Source organism: Palaemon carinicauda, chromosome 15 (genome assembly GCF_036898095.1).
Source record: "Palaemon carinicauda isolate YSFRI2023 chromosome 15, ASM3689809v2, whole genome shotgun sequence".
Lineage (NCBI taxonomy): Eukaryota > Metazoa > Arthropoda > Malacostraca > Decapoda > Palaemonidae > Palaemon > Palaemon carinicauda.
This window is the reverse complement of record NC_090739.1, coordinates 89,831,915-89,854,414: the sequence shown is the minus strand read 5'-3', so window position 1 is coordinate 89,854,414 and position 22,500 is coordinate 89,831,915. Positions and strand designations below refer to the sequence as shown.

At 37.9% G+C, this 22,500-nt stretch overlaps 1 protein-coding gene across 2 annotated transcripts in view; it reads left to right on the top strand.

Annotated features, from left to right (window-relative positions):
- The window catches only part of LOC137654693 (integrator complex subunit 12-like), a 208,321-nt gene extending 190,390 nt beyond the window's left edge, over nt 1-17,931 (top strand). For both annotated transcript variants that reach the window (XM_068388580.1, XM_068388582.1), the window contains exon 5: nt 17,324-17,931. In XM_068388580.1, the coding sequence (XP_068244681.1) occupies nt 17,324-17,589 (266 nt within the window). In that variant the 3' untranslated portion in view covers nt 17,590-17,931. The remainder of the gene's footprint in view (nt 1-17,323) is intronic.
- The last annotated feature ends 4,569 nt before the right edge of the window (nt 17,932-22,500 follow it).

Sequence of the window (22,500 nt, the reverse complement as noted above, 5' to 3'; positions counted from 1 at the left end):
TAGCTTGCACTTCCCTTAGGCGGGTAGTGAAGCTGTCGTGCGCCCAGATTGCCATTGAGACGGATGTCAATGAGGCATTGCAAGGCATGGACATCCACCAGGAGGAAAGGATGTCTTAAGTGTACACGGACACTAAGAAGGATCTCTTTAGGGATGATCCCGAGGAGGAGTCTACTCTGCCTCCCGAAGAAGAAGAAGGTGAGTCGGAGTCCCTTCCGTCTGTGCCGGCACTGGAGCCGACACCTTTTACGTATTCTGCTCCTACCTCTCCATTGGACAACATGAGCCAGGCAGTTTTGGCTCATATCACTGCACTGATGGAGAATATTCGCAAAAGAGGCGAAGCAAGGGAAGACCTCCCACCCTGCTCCGAGACGAATCCCTGGAGGTACGCGGAGTATATGCCGATTACCAACGGCAAGCACTACATCTTTGAGAAGATGGGAGCCGTCCCCTTACACGACATCCAGTTCTGGCCGAGCTTCAATGCTTACCCTGACTGCTTCATTCGACTGAAGCAGGAGCCAGCGTCAAAAAAAGAGAGGGAACCAAAGGAGGTCATGGTTTTCGACCACGACAAGGCAAAGGATCTCTTGTCGAGCAGCCTGAAGAATGCGGGCTACACAAACTCGAAAGTGTCCGCCTTGAGCAAGAAACACCCTAACTTTATTGCTCCTGCTTCAATAGCCTTCCCCTTTACGTCGAAGGCATTTAAAGCTGTTGCCAAAGCTGTGGAGGCAGGCAAACTATACCCTTCGGACTAACCATAGTCCCAAGGATCTTCACGAAACTTGCAGACACAGTCGTTCAACAACTATGCCTAGAAGGTGTTCAGGTAGCGGCGTACCTGGACGACTGGCTGGTGTGGGCAAGCATCCAAGAAAGTCATCCAGTTCCTGGGACATCCGGGATTCAAGATCAACTTCAAGAAGTCTTGACTCTCTCCAGCTCAGGAGTTTCAATGGCTGGGAATCCATTGGAACTTGAAGTCACACCGCCTCTCCATTCCCCCAGGGAAGAGAAGAGAGATCACTGGGTCTGTCAAGAGACTACTGAAATCCTACAGGATCTCAAGATGCCAACAGGAAAGAGTACTGGGCTCTCTCCAGTTTGCAGCAGTAACAGACCCAGTGCTAAGAGCACAGCTGAAAGATGCGTCAGGAGTCTGCAGAAGATACGCATCAAGCGCTCGAAGAGATCTACAAAGACTGATACCGACCTTACTGCGATCACTTCTCAAGCCATGGTCGAAGGTCAAGAGCTTAATGAATACCGTTCCCTTGCAACCACCTCCACCATCGGTAACCATCCACATGGATGCCTCGACAGAAGGATGGGGAGGTCACTCCCATCAAAGGAGAGCCCAAGGGACTTGGTCATCCCTGTTCAACACCTTTCACATCAATATTCTGGAGGCCATTACAGTCCTCTTGTCATTGAAAAAACGTTCCACTCGCAGATCAACCCACATCAGGCTGGTCTTTGATAGCGAAGTGATAGTGAGATGTCTGAACTGATAAGGCTCGAGATCACCCCACATCAACCATGTGATGTTAGCCATCTTTCGTTTAACGAAAAAGAGATGGCACTTATCAGCAGTTCACCTACAAAGGTTCCGCAATGTGACAGCGGACGCTCTATCCAGGCTAAAGCCAATAGAGTCAGAATGGTCCCTAGACACAGACTCATCCTCCTTCATCCTGGAACAAGTCCCGGAACTGCAGATCGACCTCTTTGCGATGAGCGACAAGAAGAAACTACCTCGATATGTAGCCCAATATGAGGACCCTCGGCGGAGGCAACGGACGCCATGTCCCTCGATTGGAACAAATGGACCCGGATTTACCTGTTCCCTCCAACCAATCTCCTTCTGAAGGTCCTCAACAAGCTGAGATCCTTCAAGGGAACGGCAGATCTAGTGGCCCCCAAGTGGCCAAAGAGCAACCGGTTCCCTCTGGTGATGGAACTGAAGCTGAGGCTGGTCCCTCTAGAGAACCCAGCTCTATCTCAACTGGTTTAGAAGTCGACTGTCTTCGCTTCATCACAGAGAACCCAAAACCATCATCTCATGATTTTCTCGCCTTAACTGTTAAGAAAGGATTTTGGATCTCAAAAGGCAGTATAGACTTCTTAGAAGAATGCAAGTCAAAGTCAACCAGAAGACAATACAAATCGTCTTGGAAAAAGTAGGTTGCTTTCGTTAAAGCTAAAAGGCCGGAAGAAATCTCAATAGACTTCTGTCTGTCCTTCTTCATCCACCTGTATGAACAAGGCCTGGCTGTCAACACGATAACTATGTGTAAGTCAGCCTTGACTAGACCTCTTCTATATGCCTTCCAAGTGGAGCTGAAGAACGAAATCTTTAACAAGATCCCGAAGGCATGCGCTAGACTTAGACCTGCAGCCCCTCCGAAGCCCATTTCATGGTCCTTGGACAAGGTCCTACACTATGCTTCAACCTTGAACAATGAAGATTATTTTCCTGTTCGCTATAGCCTCAGGGGCTAGAGTTAGTGAAATAGTAGACCTATCAAGAGACGAGGGCCTTATTCGGTTCACAGAAGCGGGAGAACTGAATTTCTTTCCTGATCCTACCTTTCTCGCCAAGAACGAGCTACCCACTAAGAGATGGGGTCACTGGAGAATCTGCCCTCTGAAGGAAGGTGTCTCTCTGTGTCCAGTAGAATGTCTAAAGGTCTATCTTCGAAGAACTTCAGACTTCAGGGGAGGACAGCCCTTCAAAGGAGAAACCTCGGGATCAAACTTATCCCTAAAACAACTGAGGGCAAAGCTCACCTACTTTATTCGCAGAGCGGATCCTGACAGTACACCCGGAGGTCATGATCCAAGAAAAATTGCTTCCTCACTGAACTTTTTTCTGCATATGGACTTCAAGCGTCTTCGCTCATATACTGGATGGAAGTCATCCAGAGTGTTTTACAAACATTATGCGAAGCAAGTGCACAAACTTAAGCATTACGTTGTGGCTGCAGGTAGTGTAGTAAAACCTGTCGTCTAGTGCTGCGATGAGCAGTGAATTGACTGGGACTATCAATTTGGGTGAAAAGGTGTTGACACCTCCCTGTGCAATATCGTTTATGTGGGTGTCACCATGGTGACACTAGGACTGTTCAAATTTTCAGGTGGAGAATTATACAGATGACACTTGTGTCGTGTGTACATTGTACACAGTGTTGATAGTATCCAACATTTACAGAAAACTATATTAATAAATTTTTCGAAATTTTCAATTTTATAGTAGTATTAACCCTTTTCTTCCCTTTCAGGTAGGAAAAACTTTATCTATACATGTTGTATGTATAATTCTCTTCTATATTTTACACTTGTTATCCCATTTACTTATTTAGCCTAAATAAATTATTAAAAAGAGTGTAATTGCGTCCTATTTCGTCCTGTAAAGAGCACAATAAATGTAGCCAGAGTTCTTTTACTTATTTTCCTAAGTAAACCTTATATTATTGTAGTAATAGAAACAAATAGATCTAGTTGATACTTATATTTGTTCCTACAATATATACAAACCTTGAGACCTTTTTTACTGTTTAGCATGACGCTTCCCTGCAGGGGGCAGGAATCCCTAACATTGTTCCATGATTAGTGGTAATGACTTATAACTGTAATATATTTCTCAATCGTCCGGATGACCATATAAAAATTGTCCCAAGGTTAAGGCACTTATACAAATCCACATATACACTACTTTCAAGTAATTCTCTGGTAAACTTCCATCAGGACGACATGGCTTGAGCCCCAAAAAGTAATTCTCTGGTAAACTTCCATCAGGACGACATGGCTTAAGCCCCAAAAACGGATTTTGAATCAAAGCGAAAAATCTATTTTTGGGTGAGATGGCCATGTCGTCCTGATGAACTGGCCCTCCTTTTCTATAGAAAAGGCTTAGGCAAGATCCCTCCCGAAACTACTATATCTGTAGCACCATGCTTAATGCTACAAGGAAAGAGTGCCATCTTGGAGCCTTGTAATAGTATGGGAGGAAGGGTAACCTTCATAACGGCTCCCCTTCAGTTTTGCCAGTCTTCCCCCTCGAAGGGAAAACACTATTTGGGGTGAAGATTGCCATGTGTCGTATCAAGATATACGTCCCCTGATATTATGCGATATCCTTAAGAGAAATTTTAAGGATATTCATGCCAGGAGTTAGAATTCTGGAGACATATGGTCAATTATCTGGGAGTGTCACTGTAGCCAAATATCCCTTAGAAAGCTGCATAATGGAACCTTCCTTCAGGACGACATGGCCATCTCACCGAAAAATAGATTTTTCGCTTTGCTTCAAAATCCGATTATTACTATGATCTCCCCTGATGTTCATATTTCTGGCTCCCAAACTCTGTTGGAGGTAGGGTTTAATTGAAGGAAAGAGACGAAAGATTTTCAATACAAGCAATGCAATAAGAATGAGGCTTACTTATGTTAGAATGCTTATCTAGCTTATTTTGATAAACTGTTTCAACCACAGCTTGAGATACGGCTTCAAGATGACCTTTTTAAGATAATGTTTTGGAAACTCTGACTTGGTATGCCATTTGGCTGCTGCTAAAGCTTTTCCAAAGAAAAATTACCTTTGACTGCTCTCTGTGCAATTCCTATTGGCTTAAATTACCTCCCTCGGTCGTTTAGAAAGGCAAACGCTCTGTTTGGAACTTATAAGCTTTACCAATTCTCAGATTACACTCCCTGGTTTCACAAACTTAAAACATAATTGCTAATAGGAACTGTGACACACTGTGCTCCTCCTAACGGGTTCTTGAAATTCAACGATTTTCAAATGTGAAATGTTGACCAAATGCGTAGTTATCAAATTATAATGCCTTAAAAACTTATACAATTTCAGTTGAAACTTCGTTAAACACCTCAAAGTTGCATGGAATCATACGATATGCCACTCCAACCACATACATAATATGAGATTAAGGAGCAGCGCTTCCATTATTGAGTGGAGGGATAGGATCAAGACAAACCAAACGGTCTTCTGCCTCAAAATCTACTTGTCTCATAGAACGACTAGCATTATGTTTTGCTGGGGTATACAGAAGGAGCAACTAAGAATGTGAAGATTTCAAGGATCTGTGTGAGGCTTTTGCATCTGTAGAGCTCAGCCTACTTTCCGAATCGTTACTGAAGGAAATCCCATCAATATTAGGTTTACCTTAGGGGATTAGATAAAACATGACAATGCGGCATGAATGACCAGAATTATCATTATTATGGGATAATAATGTAATAGGTTTTTCAGGGCCCCAGCCACCTGTTGAGATAATACCACTAGAGAGTTATGAGGTCTTTTTACTGGCCAGATAGTACTACATTGAATCATTCTCTCTGGTTACGGGCCATTTTCCCTTTGCCTACAGACAGACAGACAAACACACACACACAACGAATAGTCTGGCCTATTTTTTACAGATTCTCCTCTGTCCTCATACACCTGACAACACCGAGATTAGCAAACAATTCCTCTTCTACTGTAACTGTTCAGCGTCCACTTTCTTTTTGGTAAGGGTAGAATGGACTCTTAAGCTATGGTAAGCAGCTGTTTTAGGAGAGGGACTCTCCAAAATCAAACCATTGTTATCTAATCTTGGGTGGTGCCATAGCCTTTGCACGATGATCTTCCACTGCCTTGAGTTAGAGTTCTCTTGCTCGAGGATGCACTTGAGGGTATGTTGTTCTATATTATTTCTCTGCCGCTGGTGTTGTTGAAGTTTTTTATAGTTTATTTTGGAGATATTTATTTCTATATTGTTACTCTACTTAAAATATTTTATTTTTCCTTGTTTCATTTCCTCACTGAGCTATTTTCCCTGTTGGAACCCCTGGGCTTATAGGATTCCTCTTTTCCAACTAGGGTTGAAGCTTAGCAAGTAATAATAATGATAAATAACCAATCTTTGGACTTCGAAAGTTTATCAACGGAATCATTTGATGTCAGGAGCTTGTGGTGATCATCACTATCGAAAGATGATTGAACTTGTGTTATCCAAAGGTGGAGGGGTGTCATTATCGTCCCTGCTAATATACAATTCTATAAATATTATAGCAGTTAGAAACACAATTAAAGATCTGAAACTGGGATAAACCGTGTGCCCCCAGAGCTGTTACTGAATAGTGTAGATAACCCCCTTGAGCATTTAGGTTAGTGGTGAAAATGGGTAAGTTAGTCATGAAATATTACTCTGTGTTTAGAAATAAGTTTATCTCTGAACTACAGAAAAAGGTTGGTGCTAAAATCTCAAAATAACAAAAACCTAAAATTTAGTCTATCGCAGATAGAAAATTTGGAGTGATAGTATCATGGTTGTTTTTCATCTGGTTGATAATTGTAATTGATTCTAAAATGAATATTAAATACAATTCCATATTCTTTGATAAGCAATAATAAATTAACTCACAATTTCCCCTATAAACCAGCCCAGCCTTCTCCACTCAAAATAATTTTCTAAAATACCAGAGTGAACTGGTCAGTAAATCCTCCCAATAACAATTTTCATATCATGTATTAAAGATTTTTTTTCATTAGTGTAATTAATGAACCTCAAAGATGACTACATTATATTGAATAAGAAAGTTAGGTAACTAATTAATCTTCTGCATGAGTACGATTAAGTGTCGTTAAAATTTGTTGAACCCTTTGAATAAACTTTAAACCAGGTAGCAATTCTAATGGAAAGTGATAACAATTTAATGCATAACCTGAATTTAGAGATTTTATTTTATGAAGCAAAATGATTGAACTAAGAATGTTCATAAAGTCGCTCTCCAAGACGAGGTCAGGTAATTGGTTAGTTTTATATAATTAAGCATGCCCCTGTGTTGAAGCGTGCCTAAGCACTAAATGTGAGCCTAAACATGTTTTTTTTCTGAATCTGAGAAAATTCTTCGAATCTATTCAAAACGAATTAGGAGAGTTGATGTGTATAAACTTCCTTCAAAGAAACCACTTTTTTACCAGTTTGATAGGAAAGATCCTTCCAAATTTACCTTAAACAATTTATTAGTGCATATCTCAGCGATAAGGTTGTGCTAAGATTGAACAGTAAATACTTCCTCACATTCACCGTATGACTTTGAGTTTTCGCTTTGACATTTTCCTGTTCTCTAAGAGAATCCAAATGAACATCAGCTAATTTCTCGCTTTGCTCACCCTTTGTAAAAGGGGAAGTAGCGAGAACGTGTAGGCACTTATTATATTTGGATTTACTAGCGACTATATTACCCAGTTAACATAAAATGAGACGAGCTAGTGCCGAGCTTGAAAGCGAATGGTGAGCACTGTTGTCTAAAATATACTGTATGGGAATGATCCAAATTAGTTGAAACTTCATTTTCCTTTCAGAATTTAAAGGCATCATTTGATATGCCGCACCACCAACATAAGTAATAAGTGACTGGTGATATGAGATTAGTGATAAGTGCTTACTTTAGTAAATGGGAAGATGTGGGATCTAGACAACCAATGCGATCTTCTGCTTTACAATATAGGTTAATCTTATAGAGCGACTAAAATTGTGTTATTGCAAGGTTTCAGCACAAGGAACTAAATTTAGTATGTAAAGATTTTGACCCTCTGTGTGAGGCTTTCGAATCTGTAGTAGGCAACATACATTCAGAACACTTATTGAATTAAATGCTATTAATATTGGAATGATTATGAAGGGTTGGATTAGGTTTGGCAACGGGTTCAGAAGGAACAGAAATACCAAGACTAAGGGAGGATTTGCTGGACTTATGAATTTTAAAAAAAGGAGCAAGAGATGTTAAGAACTTGTGAAACTCATCACTTGATCCGCAACCCTTCAAACTTACATTCTCAGTAGTGGTACTGAGTCGGAAATGCAATCTTCAACAACATTTACTTAAAACACAAAATTGTCCCTGACACAATGCATAAAGGGAATGCTGACTGTGATCTCCCAGAAATGATTCCCATGCACATTTCAGGCAATAATCGTTAATTAAACCAGGGGAAGACATCTTAAAACGCTCTAAGTCGACATAGGCAACTGAAGACTTTACTAGCTAATGGAGCAACGTGATCTCTCTGCCATCTACTGCTCTAGAGCTCTAATCTTTTATTAGGAACATGCATTTTTTAAAGCAAGAGAGATTAGGAAAATTTTAAAATTTTTAAAATTTCATTGGAAAGTGTCGATTAAATCGGGCTTCTGAAGAAGAGAGATTCATACAAATAATAGTATGTTTTTATTTTGCAAAGTAAAGACTTTTGTCTTTCTATTGGAAATATTCAGCCTAAGTAATTGCATTATGAAAAGTACATATTTGTTATGTCGATTCATGTTTTCAACTATTCAATCATAAAATAGGGCCTCTAATATATTTTCTATGAGGATTTCAAACTCAAATCGAAAATTGCCATAAATTAATATTTCTCTGGAATTTATCATATTTATTGAAGAAGGATATCCTTGTTACTTGGTAACCATTAGAATCTACTATATCAACTCTATAATACTGAAAAAATGACTGGAGCCCGAAGGACCTCCAAATTCCTTACTTTCTTTTTTTTTCTTCCCTTTTCCTGAATCCTTACTTATACTCACTTTGCTCTCCTCTCTTCGACTTTTCTTCCAGTTCTAATTCCTTCCTTCTATTATTACTTCATTCTCTGTGCACGAGTGTTACTGTATGCTGGTGTGTCCACTTGTGTGATCCGAGAAATAAGCTGATTTAACGCGGATAACAAAAGGCTATCGAGTGCAATATAGTTACACATTTTCGTGAATAGTTAGTGATTAGTTTGAGGACAGAAAAGTAGGATAAAACGTCGGCATAGGATAGTTATCTATTGAATTACTAGAAATCTGAACAAAATGACGATCTATAACACAGGCAAGCCATGGAGGGATATTGTTGCAATAAGCACGAGTAAACTCCATGAGTTGGCACAACAAGAACTAGACCTTCTGATAACAGAGGTCACTAATAGCTCCAACCAGTGTGATGGAAAAATATTCTCAAACATATTGAAATAATATGATCCAACAAACTGGAGCAAGTCTGTGGAAAACATCATCAAAATTATAGAAGAAATTCCAAAGACGATCCAGGTGATAAAGAGACTATAAATTATATCAATCCACACATTCCATCAAAGAACAATAAAAAGTCCAATATGGTGAATATGCTAATTGATGCATAAGGAAAAAGAATGCCAAAATGGTGCAATACATGTAAGATGTGGTACAGCATTGTGAATCTACATCAACTGACTAGGAAATGCGATGCATGTCATGTACCACTACACCCTAATTGCGCTGAAGTATAAAAAAAAATAAATAAGAAAGACACAAAGGTATTCTGCTCAACATGCTTAGTCTGGGTAGAAAATATAATTAAGTCGAGACTGAATCTGCAAATAGAAGAAGAAGAAGAAGAAGAAGAAAAAGAAGAAGAAGAAGAAGGGAAAAATTAACAGGATATGTGTAAGGAGGCAGAGGAAATCATTGATACAACATATGATGCCATTTAGCAACATACTTACGAAGAAATAAATTATCAGATGGAAACAAATAATAGACCTAAGAGACTCTACCGGGACCTACATACTTTTAGGGAAGAGCAAAAAAAAAAGGAAAAAAAAAGAAAAAGAAAATATAGTCTGCAATTTACTGAAAAGAGAGAATTGCGGATTTGGCGAAAGATGCTACTACAAGCATCCAAAGATATGCCATAATTCTGAGATATAGGGTAAATGTGCATATTTAGACGGATATGGAGACGAATGCAGAGATCTACATGCATTAATATGCAAGAACCTGAAGGAAGAAAAAGGATGCAAATTCAACAAAAATTGTCAAAATATGCATCTTGCAACCATGAATGAAAGTCAGAAAACTCAAAAGCAAACAGACAAGAAAAATGAAAGCAAAAATGAAAAAAAAAAGAAAAAAAAAGCCGAGTATATACCAGGCTATGCACAAAACGCCACAGGATATGATGCTTTTCAACCCAATTATGCACAATTAGAGTCCAACTTTAAAGAATGCATCTATAATGCCAGGGGTTGGTGTAAAAATGTGGATAATTGCAGGTATACACACAAAAATAAATATGAAGGCGAAAGAGCAAATATCAGAGAAAAGTTGGATTATTTAATGGCAGAATTCCTGGAAATGAAGAAAAGAACATCATATCAGAACATGAAGGAAGAATGGGAGAATCCATATTATTACTAATATTAGATAATGGGGGTGAAACAAAAACCATCATAGTGATGAATGCACAGGGTTTTGTCACGAGTAACTCTAAAAGGAAAATAGAGTTCCCAGAAAAACTAACCCAAATTGAAAAAATAGATATGTTAAATATAAGTGAAACAGGGTATTCCCAAGAGATTGGCAGTGATGACCTGATAAAGGGTTTCCAAACATATAGATCAGACAGAACAAGTAGGAACCAGTGGGGAACCACAATATATGGAAGAGACATAAATAAAGGAAAAGTCTGTGAAAAATACAGCAACACAGAACGTGAATTGATTGCGGTGGAATTTGAATATGAAAAACTAGTGAATATTGTAGTTTACAGACCCCAAATACTAAGGAGTTTGATATGATACTAGAAAAAAATAGATGATATATGTAGAAACCATAAATACTGGAATATACTCCTATCCAGAGATTGGAACTTTCCTTTTTTGGATTGGAAAGAACGGGTGGAAGATAGTGGTTGTATATATACTTATAAAAAGTGAGTAATAGTAGTGTAAAAATGAAGAGGCAATTTGAAATGCTCCAAGATATTCTAATAAAACATACTATGCCACAAATAAACCACATTCCAACATGAAAAGACAATGTCTTAGATTTAGTATTTGTGAATCAGGTGAATTATGTTAAAGAAATAATAGTGTATAACACGGGAATTTGAGACCACAATGTCATAGATTTAATAGTCCATTCCAAAGCAAGTGAACGCAGAGATGAACAAAGCACAAAACGATGGGAAGGATATGGGAAATATAATTTTTCTAGTAAGAAAATAAAATGGTAAGATATAAATGAAAAAATTGAACAAAGATTGGAAAAATGTATTCGTAAGTGATATTACACAGGTAAATACGGATATACTGTACAAAATACTGGAGAAAATTGTTGAAAAATATACACGGAAAAAAAAAATAAACATCAGACATGCATACCAAGAGACAGAAGGATCTTATTTCAGAAAATTAGAAAGAGGAAGAAAAACCTTGCAGAAAAAATAATGTATGGAAAATGATTGAAGTAGAAAGTAAGATAGAAAACGCGGAACAAAAGATTATGCAATCGAAAGAAAATTAAAAAAAAAATACTTAGAAGCAAGGATACTTCGAAATATTAAAAAAAAAGAAAAAAACCCAAAGTACTTTACTCATATGCATTAGAGATGAATAAAGGGAGATTAGAAATAAGCCATCTAAGAATTGAAGGACGGTTAACGAATAAAAAAAAGGAAATATGCAACATATTAGCAGAAAAATATGAGTGAACTCACGGAAAGAATTTCAAATGAGAATAATGAAACAGAAATGAGAGAAGAAAATTTTTAATATATAACAGATATAGATATTAATGAAGCGGATATTGTGCAGGTTATAAGTGAAATTAAAAATGGATCGGCAGCCGAGCCATATGGAGTTCCAGCTATTTTGTTGAAAAAAACTACACACACTTGCAATACTGTTGAGATAAAGTGTAGATATGAGCGAGATATATGTTAAACATGAATTAGCATATATAACTGGTATTTTCAAAAGTGGATCAAGACTAGAGGCAAGCAATTATAGACCTGTTGGTCTAACCTCACATATTATGAAAGTGTATGAAAGGGTAATAAAAAATAATGAATCATTTAGTTGAAAATAGTTCATTTAATATAGGTCAACACGGTATGTACCCGGAAAAAGTACACAAACCCAACTGAAAGCACACTATGAAAACACATACAAAAATATGATAAATGAAAAAGACATAGATGTGATCTATCTAGATTTTGTAAAAGCCTTTGACAAGGTAGACCATAATATATTAGAGAAAAAAATTAGAAAGCATGATATTGTGGGAAAGATAGGAAAATGGATAAAAGAATTTCTGCAAAAAATTAAACAGATAGTGGTTGCAAATGACGAGAAATCAGATGAAGCTCAGGTAATATATGGTGTGCCACAGAGTACGGTATTAGCTGCACTGCTGTTTGTTATTATGATGTCAGGCATAGACTATAATGTTAAAGACTGAAGTTTTGCCGATAACACAAGAATAAGTAGACAAATTATTTGTGATGAAGATAGGAACTCATTACAAAGAGATCTAAACATACTATATGAATAGGTGGAGATAAATGGGATGGTATTTAACTCCGATAAATTCGAATCAATAAATTATGGAAACAGAGAAGGAATAGTATATGCATACAGGGTACCTAATAACGAGACAATCACAAACAAGGAAGTAATTAAAGACCTTGGTGTAATGTTAAACAGGAATATGTTATGCAACGACCAAATAGCAACACTGTTGGCTAAATGTAAGGTGAAAATGGAAATTCTATTCAGAAACATTAAAACAAGAAAAGCTGAACACATGATTATGCTTTACAAAACTTATGTACGTAATACACTCGAGTACTGCAATGTAATATGGTACCTACACTACCAAAGGATATTGCACAAATAGAGAGTGTACAAAAGTCTTTTACTGCTGCTACAATAGAAGAACTTAAGGACCTTGACTATTGCGAAAGACTGCAATTTTTAAAATTGTACAGTCTAGAAAGGAGAAGAGAACGCTACATGATAATACAAGCATGGAACCAAATTGAAGGAATTACTGAAAACATCATGGTTCTAAAAATATCATAAAGAGCAAGCCGAAGTAGATTAATAGTGCCCAAAACTATACGAGGAAAACTAAGGAAGGTGCACAGGACATTAATCCACTATGGACAAGCATTGATAATGCCGCGACTATTCAATGCGCTGCCAGGAGTGAGCGTAGATGTGTTTAGGAATAAGCTCGATAAATACCTAAGATGCATCCCAGATTATCCAAGACTAGAAGATTCAAAATACACCGGAAGATGCATTAGCAGCTCTCTGGTGGATATACGAGGTGCCTCAAAATGAGGGACCTTGGGGAACCCAATCATAGAATAAGGTAAGGCAATAAGGATACTCTTCCTTTTCTGATATCATCGTTATTCTACTCACAGAGACTCATAAGTTCAACACTTCTTTCAACCGTCATTCCAAACTCTTCCTATTGCAATTTCATCGCCATTATTCAAATAAGAGGTCAATGATAATGATGCAAAATCACTTTTGCATGGCAATTTCAATGTTAACGAGAGATGGAAAACTAACCTCATTTGTATAGTCATTAAAGCAGATAGGCAAGTGAAAAAAATATTGTCTGTTTTCAATATTGGCTACTAAGTTATTGTTACCATCAATATTTTTAAGCTCAGGTATAACGTATTTACTTTTACGCTTCCTGGTTTGTAGTCATAAAGTAAATATTACACTTTGGTATATTCTCCATTTTTTATATTTTGTTTTTTGTTGATAGCTTAAAATCCTTTTACTAGCGTCCTTCCCTAATTACATAAAATACTACACAAAACACACATTTAGAAAAAGAAGGCAAAAAATACTTCATTGTAAGCTATTAAACATCTATATGCAGGTGTTATTATTATTATTATTATTATTATTATTATTATTATTATTATTATTATTATTATTATTATTATTATTATTATTACTATTTTTATTATTATTATCATTATTATTATTGGAAATACAATTACCCCAACGAGAAAATGTGCAAATATGAATAAGTGTCTTTCGTATCGGGATTGATACTATTTTAGGGATTCTCAAGAAAGAGACAACAGAACATCCAAAGAGGATACAGAGGTCACACAGGAAGTGGGAACTAAGCACTATTATTATTATTATTATTATTATTATTATTATTATTATTATTATTGATAATAAAAATAATATTACTAGCTTACCTACAACCATAGTTGGAAAAACATGCTGTTATAAGCCATAGGGCTCCAATAGAGAAAAATAGCCTAGTGAGGAAAGGAAACAAGGGAATAAAAACTACGAGAGAAATAATACCAATAAAGATATAATATCTTAAGATCATTAACAATATTAAATCAGATCTATCATATTTAAACTGAAAGAAAAAAAATTTTAAATCAAGATAGTAATAGCGTGCCCGAGAGTCTCTTGAAGCAAGAGAACTCTAACCGAAGACAGGGGAAGACCATGATACAAAGGTTACGGCATTATCCAAGACTAGAGAACAATGGTTTGATTTTGGAGTGTCCTTCTCCTAGAAGAGCTGCTTACCATAGCTAAATATTCTATTCTACCTTCACCAAGAGGAAAGTAGAAACTGAACAGTTACATTGCGTTAGTTAACCCCTTGAGTGAAGAAGAACTGTTAGGTAATCTCAGTGTTGTCAGGTGTATAAGGACACAGGAGAACGTGGAAGGAATAGGCGAGAGTATTCGGTGTGTGTGTAGGTAAAGAAATAAATGAGCTGAAACCAGAGAGAGGAATCCAATGTAGTAATGCCTGGCCAGTCAACGGACCCAATAACACTCTAGCGGTAGTATTTCAACGGGTGGCTGGTGCTCTGGTCAAAGCACTAATGTAGACTTACTTCGAAGGACTAAAACCTTGCTGGCCTGATGTGTTCACCCGGCCATGTAATTCCTAAGGTACTATGTAAATACTTAAACAAGTTCTTCCATGATTTCTGTGATTTCCTTGGAAATATCATCATCTCGTGCCAGAGGGGCCTTTAGTTTGATTGTAATGAATTGTATTCATCTGTTCATCGCACATTGTAGTGTAGCTTTATTTTGTCACATTTGCAAAGAGTAGCAATTCAAATTATATGCTTCTTATTCTGTCATCTGATGGCCAGAAAGTTAGATAAAACTCACCAGTAATAAAGTTACTCCTCACAAATGGTGTGAGCAGTAAAATTTGTATTTCCCCTTTACATCTGTGGTGTAATTACGAGAGTTCTCTTCTATCACGTGAGAAGAACGTAGGTTTAATATGGGTGTGAGGATATAAGCAGTTATTATTATTATTATTATTATTAATTTTATTATTATTATTATTATTATTATTATTATTATTATTATTATTATTATTATTATTATCATTATTATTATTATTATTATTATTATTACTTAAGGCTCAACTATTACCCAAACGACGCCTTACAAAAAGTTGGACCTTTGATAGGAGATTCATAGGAAGACTATATGCCCAGCATACCAGTCAGTTTTGCCCACTCTCAACCCACTAGCTGATAAAGTTGATAGCATTGCATTTGGAATGCCAGAGATGAGTGAATATTATGAGGGAAATCAATACATAATTGATTTCACATTAGCAATATATTGTTACCTCACGGTATGGTCAAGACCTGCATTAATGTGAACTGAGGAGTTCTCTTCCTGAACACCTGAAACTTCGGAGAAAGTAGGAAGATCTCTGCCAGCTAGGAGTACACCTCCAGAGAAGAACTAATCCCAGGTTCTATTGAGATTGTAACAATCTATAAAATATCAGTGGATATCAGAATCTGTTTAGACACCAATGAGTTAAACAAGATACTGCTCAGAAAAGTTTTCTCTGTGACAGTCCTTTGAGACATGCCGCATGATCTAAAAAACAGCAAGATCTACAAAAAAGCTGGTTTCTTTTCAGAATACTGGTATGTCGAGTTAGACGAGGAAGCAAGTAAAATTAAAGCTTTCTAGATGGGCTATAAAAGATACATGTACTTAATGCCCAATTTGACTTGAGCATCGCAATCAAGGTATTTCAAAGGACACCTAGTCGACTCCCTATCAGATCTACCTAGAGAATTCTACTTCACTTTGGACATTATGACTAGTCAGAGCATGATTTAAGACTGTGTGACTCTTAGGAAGATATCGGGAACCCAGGGTAAATTCAGAATTGTCAAAAGTAGCATTGTCTTCATGGGCCATATGGAAGCAGAGCCATTTCAAAAAGGGAGACATGCTATACTCAAATAGAAAAGAAAATGGTTGCTATGACGTATGTTTTGGAAATATTCCATACTAAAAGATTAGCTATCACATAGATATCACAAACCATTAACCAGCCACTAGTAGCCATATATTAAAAAACCACCATTCATGGCACTGAAATAAGCTACAAACCATAATTCTTAGGGGACATAAGTGCCAGCATAACTAGAGCTCACCCCACAGTACGCATCTATTATCACATTCAGTACCACAGGACTTTGAAGACACCACACAAAACGAGTCCAAAGAATCGAACAACTACTTCTGAGAAAACACTGCAGTAATCTCAACTTCACCGAAAAAAAAACATACCTCACAAGGTTCCTGCAGGTAGTTAGAGCCCTGTAGAATGAAAATTAATGCATATGGTCTCTTATTGTTCTATTTCTAATTTTATTCCGCTCACACTACTTCATCGAAACTACCGCCGTTTGCCAAAAGAGCAACTTTTCCCTGGTTTCAGTTTATTGGTTGATTTAATTTCTCTTGAAGTTAAAAGGATGAGTTATTAGCTACCATTTACCAACTACTAAAATTTGAAGACAAGCTCCAATGCAACACCTCAACGTGTCAACGCTCCATGGGAAGGAGGATGTAACGAGAAAATATTTATACTGTTTATATCTTATGCACATTCACAGTTCTAGCACGTACAGTATATCTTGTGGACTGTAAGAAAGCTTTTTCTAATACTTCTAGTAATAGTAATAGTAACCTGTTTAAACAATCACATTTTTACAGAGACATATTTTCAAGAAGAATGTATATTAATAATTTTCGTTTCTTGGATCGCTCAAGTATGAAGTTTTAGAATCTCTTAATATTAGTAATTATTCGAAATAAGAAATTGGAGAGGCAAAGCAAAAGGTACTGCGTTCATAAAAGTAAGGTGGAAAAAATAAACTACACGAAAACAATTACTTAATTCACCTTTAAATGATTATAACCTAATGCACGTAGCAGAAAGAAAGGATGGCCATGTGTAGGATTATGTTAAATTGACACTATTTTCCAGATATGTTTAATACATAAGATATACTGTATTTCTGTGTATTCATACTATACTATTCTTCGGAAGTATCTACAAATTCAATTCAAGTGTAAACATTGTACAAAATACAACACAAGTGTTATCACTGTAAAAATGAAGGTTACTGAACATTGCTTCCCTTTTCTTTACAGCTGGTGACACCGTCGCAGCCGTTCAACGGAGAGGGCATAATGGCAGTGGTAGTAGCAGTAGTAGTAGTAGTGGTAGTAGCAGTAGTAGCAGTGCCAGTGGCAGTAGCAGCATTAGTAGCAGCGGAAGTGGCAGCAGTAGCACTACTAATAAGAATAGTGGCAGCAGCGATGTCAGCACCACAAGCAACTCTGTGTCATGGTGGAAGCTCGACAAAGTCGTTTCTTTTCTTTCCGTTTGTTTCAACATTGTATTTTCTATAAGATGAGATTGTGTCAGCAACGTTGCAAAAATGTGGCAACACAGCATTAGATTTTAAAGACAATGGGTGATGGACGTTGTTGTTCGACTACTGAGAAAAACATCCAAATATATATGTATGTATATAGATATCCGTAATGATTTGTATCTTCATGTATAACATGTGTATTATATGTACATCTATCATGGACGTTGACGATTCATTTCAGAATTTCTCCAGAAATGCCATTGCTACATTTCACACGCTTCCAAATTGGTAGAATATTGTGAAAAGTATCAGAAGCCCATTGAGGCTATGATCCTCTTAAACTCTCAGAATAGTTTCTTGTATTTTGAAAAAAAAAAAAAAAAAAAAACGCATGAAACGAGACCTTCGGGCCAGAGAATTGTTGAAAGTCAGGTAAGGTCATCAGAAAATCCCAAAGCTTAATACAGATATTTGCAAAAACGACGCATTTTAAAGCATGGGGTCAGGGAATGAGTAAATGGTGAGGACGACCAAGAGGAAGGAACTCTCTTGGTAGTAAATCTGTAATGAATTTCATTTATACCTATGACTATATGTTGAGTTACTGAAATGAATGCAAAGATATTTACTTACAGGTGATTGAAATAACTATATTTGTATGTTAGAATAGCCTCGATGCTATAACTCTTAGGTTTATAAAGATAACTTGGCATTATTGTAGTATAGTTGAAAATAAAGAAAACTAGATACTATGAAACTTTTTATTTAGAGATTATAGTAACAGACATACAGAAGCCTATTTAAATTTTCCATGAAAACATTTAGATTACGATAATTTTGTAAGTTTGCTTCTGGATTTCTTTAAAAAAAAAAAACAGCTTGTCTCCAAATATCTTTTCAAAACACTGCTTAGACTCGTCAATCATGTGATCTCTTTTTAACTAAAAAATAACTATGACACCTTTCTGAAACATACATATATCAGATTTAACCACTCTTTGATTTTACACGATACCGGTAGATGATTGGAGATCGATTTGTCATTCATTGTTTCCTGAAATAATCGAAACGAATTTAAATAAACATCAGGAAAATAACATCTGCGCGATTCAAGAAATGTTTTAAATGAACAATATGGAAACTGTTATTGCAATTTATTGATAAAGTTTATGCCATAATAATCATAATATCTGATAGACTACCTTTGTACAGCATCATCATACTTCTCTGTTTGGTTAATGTTTCCGTGCCCTATGTTAATAAACAGGTGAATAAAATGCATGGTTTTTTTTTTTATTAGTATGGTACTTCAAAGTATTTCGCTGAGTATTTAACCAAAATTGTACACCCATCATGAATACAAGTAACTATTGAAAACCCCAATTTCCGTTTCATTATAAGCACTGCATGCCGACTTTCTATGCTCCAAAGAGAGTTGTTGATGTTTTGTCATCATTTTATATAAGTTATCATCGGAGATGTCCTTATACTTACTTTACAGCAACTGAAAGTAATGGCAACTTGCAAGAGGTCCTCAGATACCATCAGGATTATTAAGACCTACTCAGAGATTATCAGCTATTGAAATAACACGTTTGACTTTCTGGAGGAGTGTATGAAGGATGATAAAATAATTCTATATCTGCCATACTGTAAATATAACGTAGTTAGCACATGTCTAAGATATACATAGATGCCATCAATTATGAGACTAGATTAAGGATAAAAGGGGAAGAGAGTGATATCATGAGCAGCACGAACCGCGACAATATTACACATGGTAACTAAGATAAAGAAAACGTGTATATTAAGACAAAATTAAAGCTATTAGCTGCAAATTCGCCATGTAAATACAGTACGAACAAAGCTACAGTACTTTATATCGGCATCTTTTTTATGAAAATGGACAATTCTAAACTAAAGAGCAACTCCACTCATAGCAGCTTATGACTATGTGTTTGTCTAAATATTAGCAAACAGTAATATATATATATATAAGAAATATACAAGTTGGAGAGGCAGAAATTCCGCATCATTGAGACCAAACTATTTTAGAATCAGATCTTAAACATTGTACGTCTTGACAGACCCACTGAATATCAGAAACTTGATGGGTCGGAAAAAAAAAAAAAAAAAAAAAAAAAAAAAAAAAAAAAAAAAAAAAAAAAAAAAAAAAAAACTCTAATAATTTAATCTGAGAATCTACCTGTCATTTTGAAATGCGAGTTAAGGTTAAATATGGGGGTGAGGGCCAAACACAATATCATGTCAAAATAGCATTGGAAATCTGTTGACATAATTGTTTTCGGGAGAATCAGGGTTTGAGTGTTAACCTTTAAATTAACTTATGTCTTTGAAAAATATAAGGTGAGGAATGACAGATGAAGAACAATAATTTACCCTCCCAGGTTTAAAAAAAAGCTAAAAAAAAAAAACAATTAACTTCAATTGTGGTTGGGGCCTAATGATCTTTCAAGGGAAAAACGAAGGAAAATAGCTAGAATCGCCCAATAGTACTTATCTACTGATTGTCATAAAACTGTGACAGGCCGAGAGAAGGTTGTGACTCGAAGACAGGATAAAAGCAACTGAGTGAGTTTATTATAGAACACTCTCCTTTATATACAAAAATTCAAGGCAACAAGAAATTTCATGTTCAAAATCGACACGGTTATCGGTGAGAAAAACAGACATGTTTATTCAGGGAAGAGCGAAGATACAAGCATAATATATACACAAAATGAACTATGTATGATCGTGTGACACACGTTTGGTACATGGCTCCCCCCCTAAAAATGGCATACTGTACATGTTAAATAGAGTGCACTGATCTAGAGAGGCGAACTGTAGGCGGGTCATTTGGCAGGAGATAAGCTGGTTTTAGACGATGAATGGAGACCCAGTCTTCTTTGCAACGAATGTTTAGTAGGAATGCTTTCGGACTGTGTCGGATCACAAGGAAGGGGCCCGTGTAAGGGGGCGTTAGCAGTGGCTTGCTAGTGTTGTTGTGCAGGAAGACGTGCATTGCAGAGTGCAAGTCTGTCGGTATGTGATGCTTCGCTAGGGGCTTGTAAATCTGGTGGCATGGAGTAAATTTTCCCACGACGAGACATATGCACTAGAGATCGTCAGAGGAGGTTGTAGAAGGAAAAAATTAGGCAGGGACAACCAACGGGTCGCCATACACCATTTCAGCTGCCGAAACGTCGAGGGTATCTTTAGGAGTGGTCCTTAGTCCCAGGAGGACCCAGGGAAGCTAAGTAAACAGCACGAGGGATAGGAAAGGCCGTGAATTAAATCAAACACCTGCTGGCGCATGGGAGCAGGAATCCTAGGTCGCGGTCTACCAGTACTGATGTCACAGAGGAGGGTGGTGTTGTAGTCTTCGAGGGCGGAGTCTTCCCAACGGAGGGACGTGCAGGATTTCTTACATGCTTGATACTCTGGATCCTGTCGTTGGGGTTCAGCCAGGGCGTTGTAATCTAATCCCAGTTGAACGGCAGCCAACGTGTTAATTGACAGATGTCGGCGTTGACGGCGGACCAGGCTTCAGACTGTCGAGTGAAGGTGTGCACCAGAGGCATGTGGTCTGTGCGAATGACAAAGGGCGTACCTGCTAAGAAATGGCAAAAGTGACTGACAGCCAAGTGCACCGCCAGAAATTAGCGATCAAAGGTAGAATAACCCGATTCTGCCTTGGACAGTTTTCTGGTGAAGAAGGCCAATGGGCGGGGCCAGCCATTGACCACCTACTCGAGTACTGCACCAATAGCGACGTCGCTAGCATTGGTAGAGAGAAGGAGAGGGGCATGTGGGATAGGAAAAGTGAGAGTCGCAGCAGTTGATAGGGCCTTCTTTCCAATGCAGAAGGTCGCTTCTTGAAGGGGACCCCACTTCAGGTCCCTTGAGGGAGGCGTAAAGGGGAGCAAGAGTGACGGCAATGGCTGACGGAAAACGGCGATAATAATTGATCATGCCCAAGAATTCCTGCAGAGCTTTGACGGTCGAGGGCGCAGGGAAGTCCAGAACGGCTGCAACCTTCTCAGAGAGGGGATGGACTCCTTCAGGAGTGATGCGGTGCCCTAAGAACGACACTTCATTGGCACAAAAGGTACACTTGTCGTACCGGACTACAAGGCAGTGTTGCTGCAGGCGGTCGAGGACGATGCGCAGGTGACAGAGGTGTTCCTCTTTTGAGGAGGAGTACACAAGTATGTCGTCCACATAACATACACAGAAAGGGAGGTCCCCTAAGATGCCATGCATGAGACGTTGAAACGTGGCCTCGGCATTACGAAGGCCAAAACAGGAGTATTTGAAGGTGTATGTACCAAACGGACTGGTGATGGCGATCTTAGGGAGGTCTTCTGGGTTCATAGGTACCTGATAATACTCACGCATGGAGGGAGGGAGCCGTCTTTCTTCAGAACGATGTATAAGGATGACGACCATGGGCTGGAGGCCTATGGCAATGGCCCAATTCCTCCCTTTCGGCAAACATCTGTTTGGCGGCTGCCAATTGTTTCGGTGCCAGACGTCTGAATTTTGCGAAGACTGGGGGTCCCGTCGTCTTGATATGGTGATAAATACCGTGCTTGGCAGGGGCCATGGGCATTTGGCAAAGTTCTGAACGGAAAACTTCCGGGTACGACGTGAGGTGGGCGTAGGCATCCGTGGGTGCGCTGACGTTGAGATCGAGATTGGAGGGGGCGGGTTGAATAGTTGTCGACAAGTACAAGTTTGCGTTGACCAATCGTCGGTGGGCAACATCGACCAGAAGGTGGAAATGAGAGAGGAAATCCGCACCGAGGTTTGGCAATGTGACGTCAGCACTGAGAAACTTCCAAATAAAGTTACCGTTTCCAAACGATAATGTGAGGTTCTCATAAATGTAAGTGGGTTTCGCAGATCCGTTGACAGCTACCAAGCGGACGTTGGCAGACGTAGACA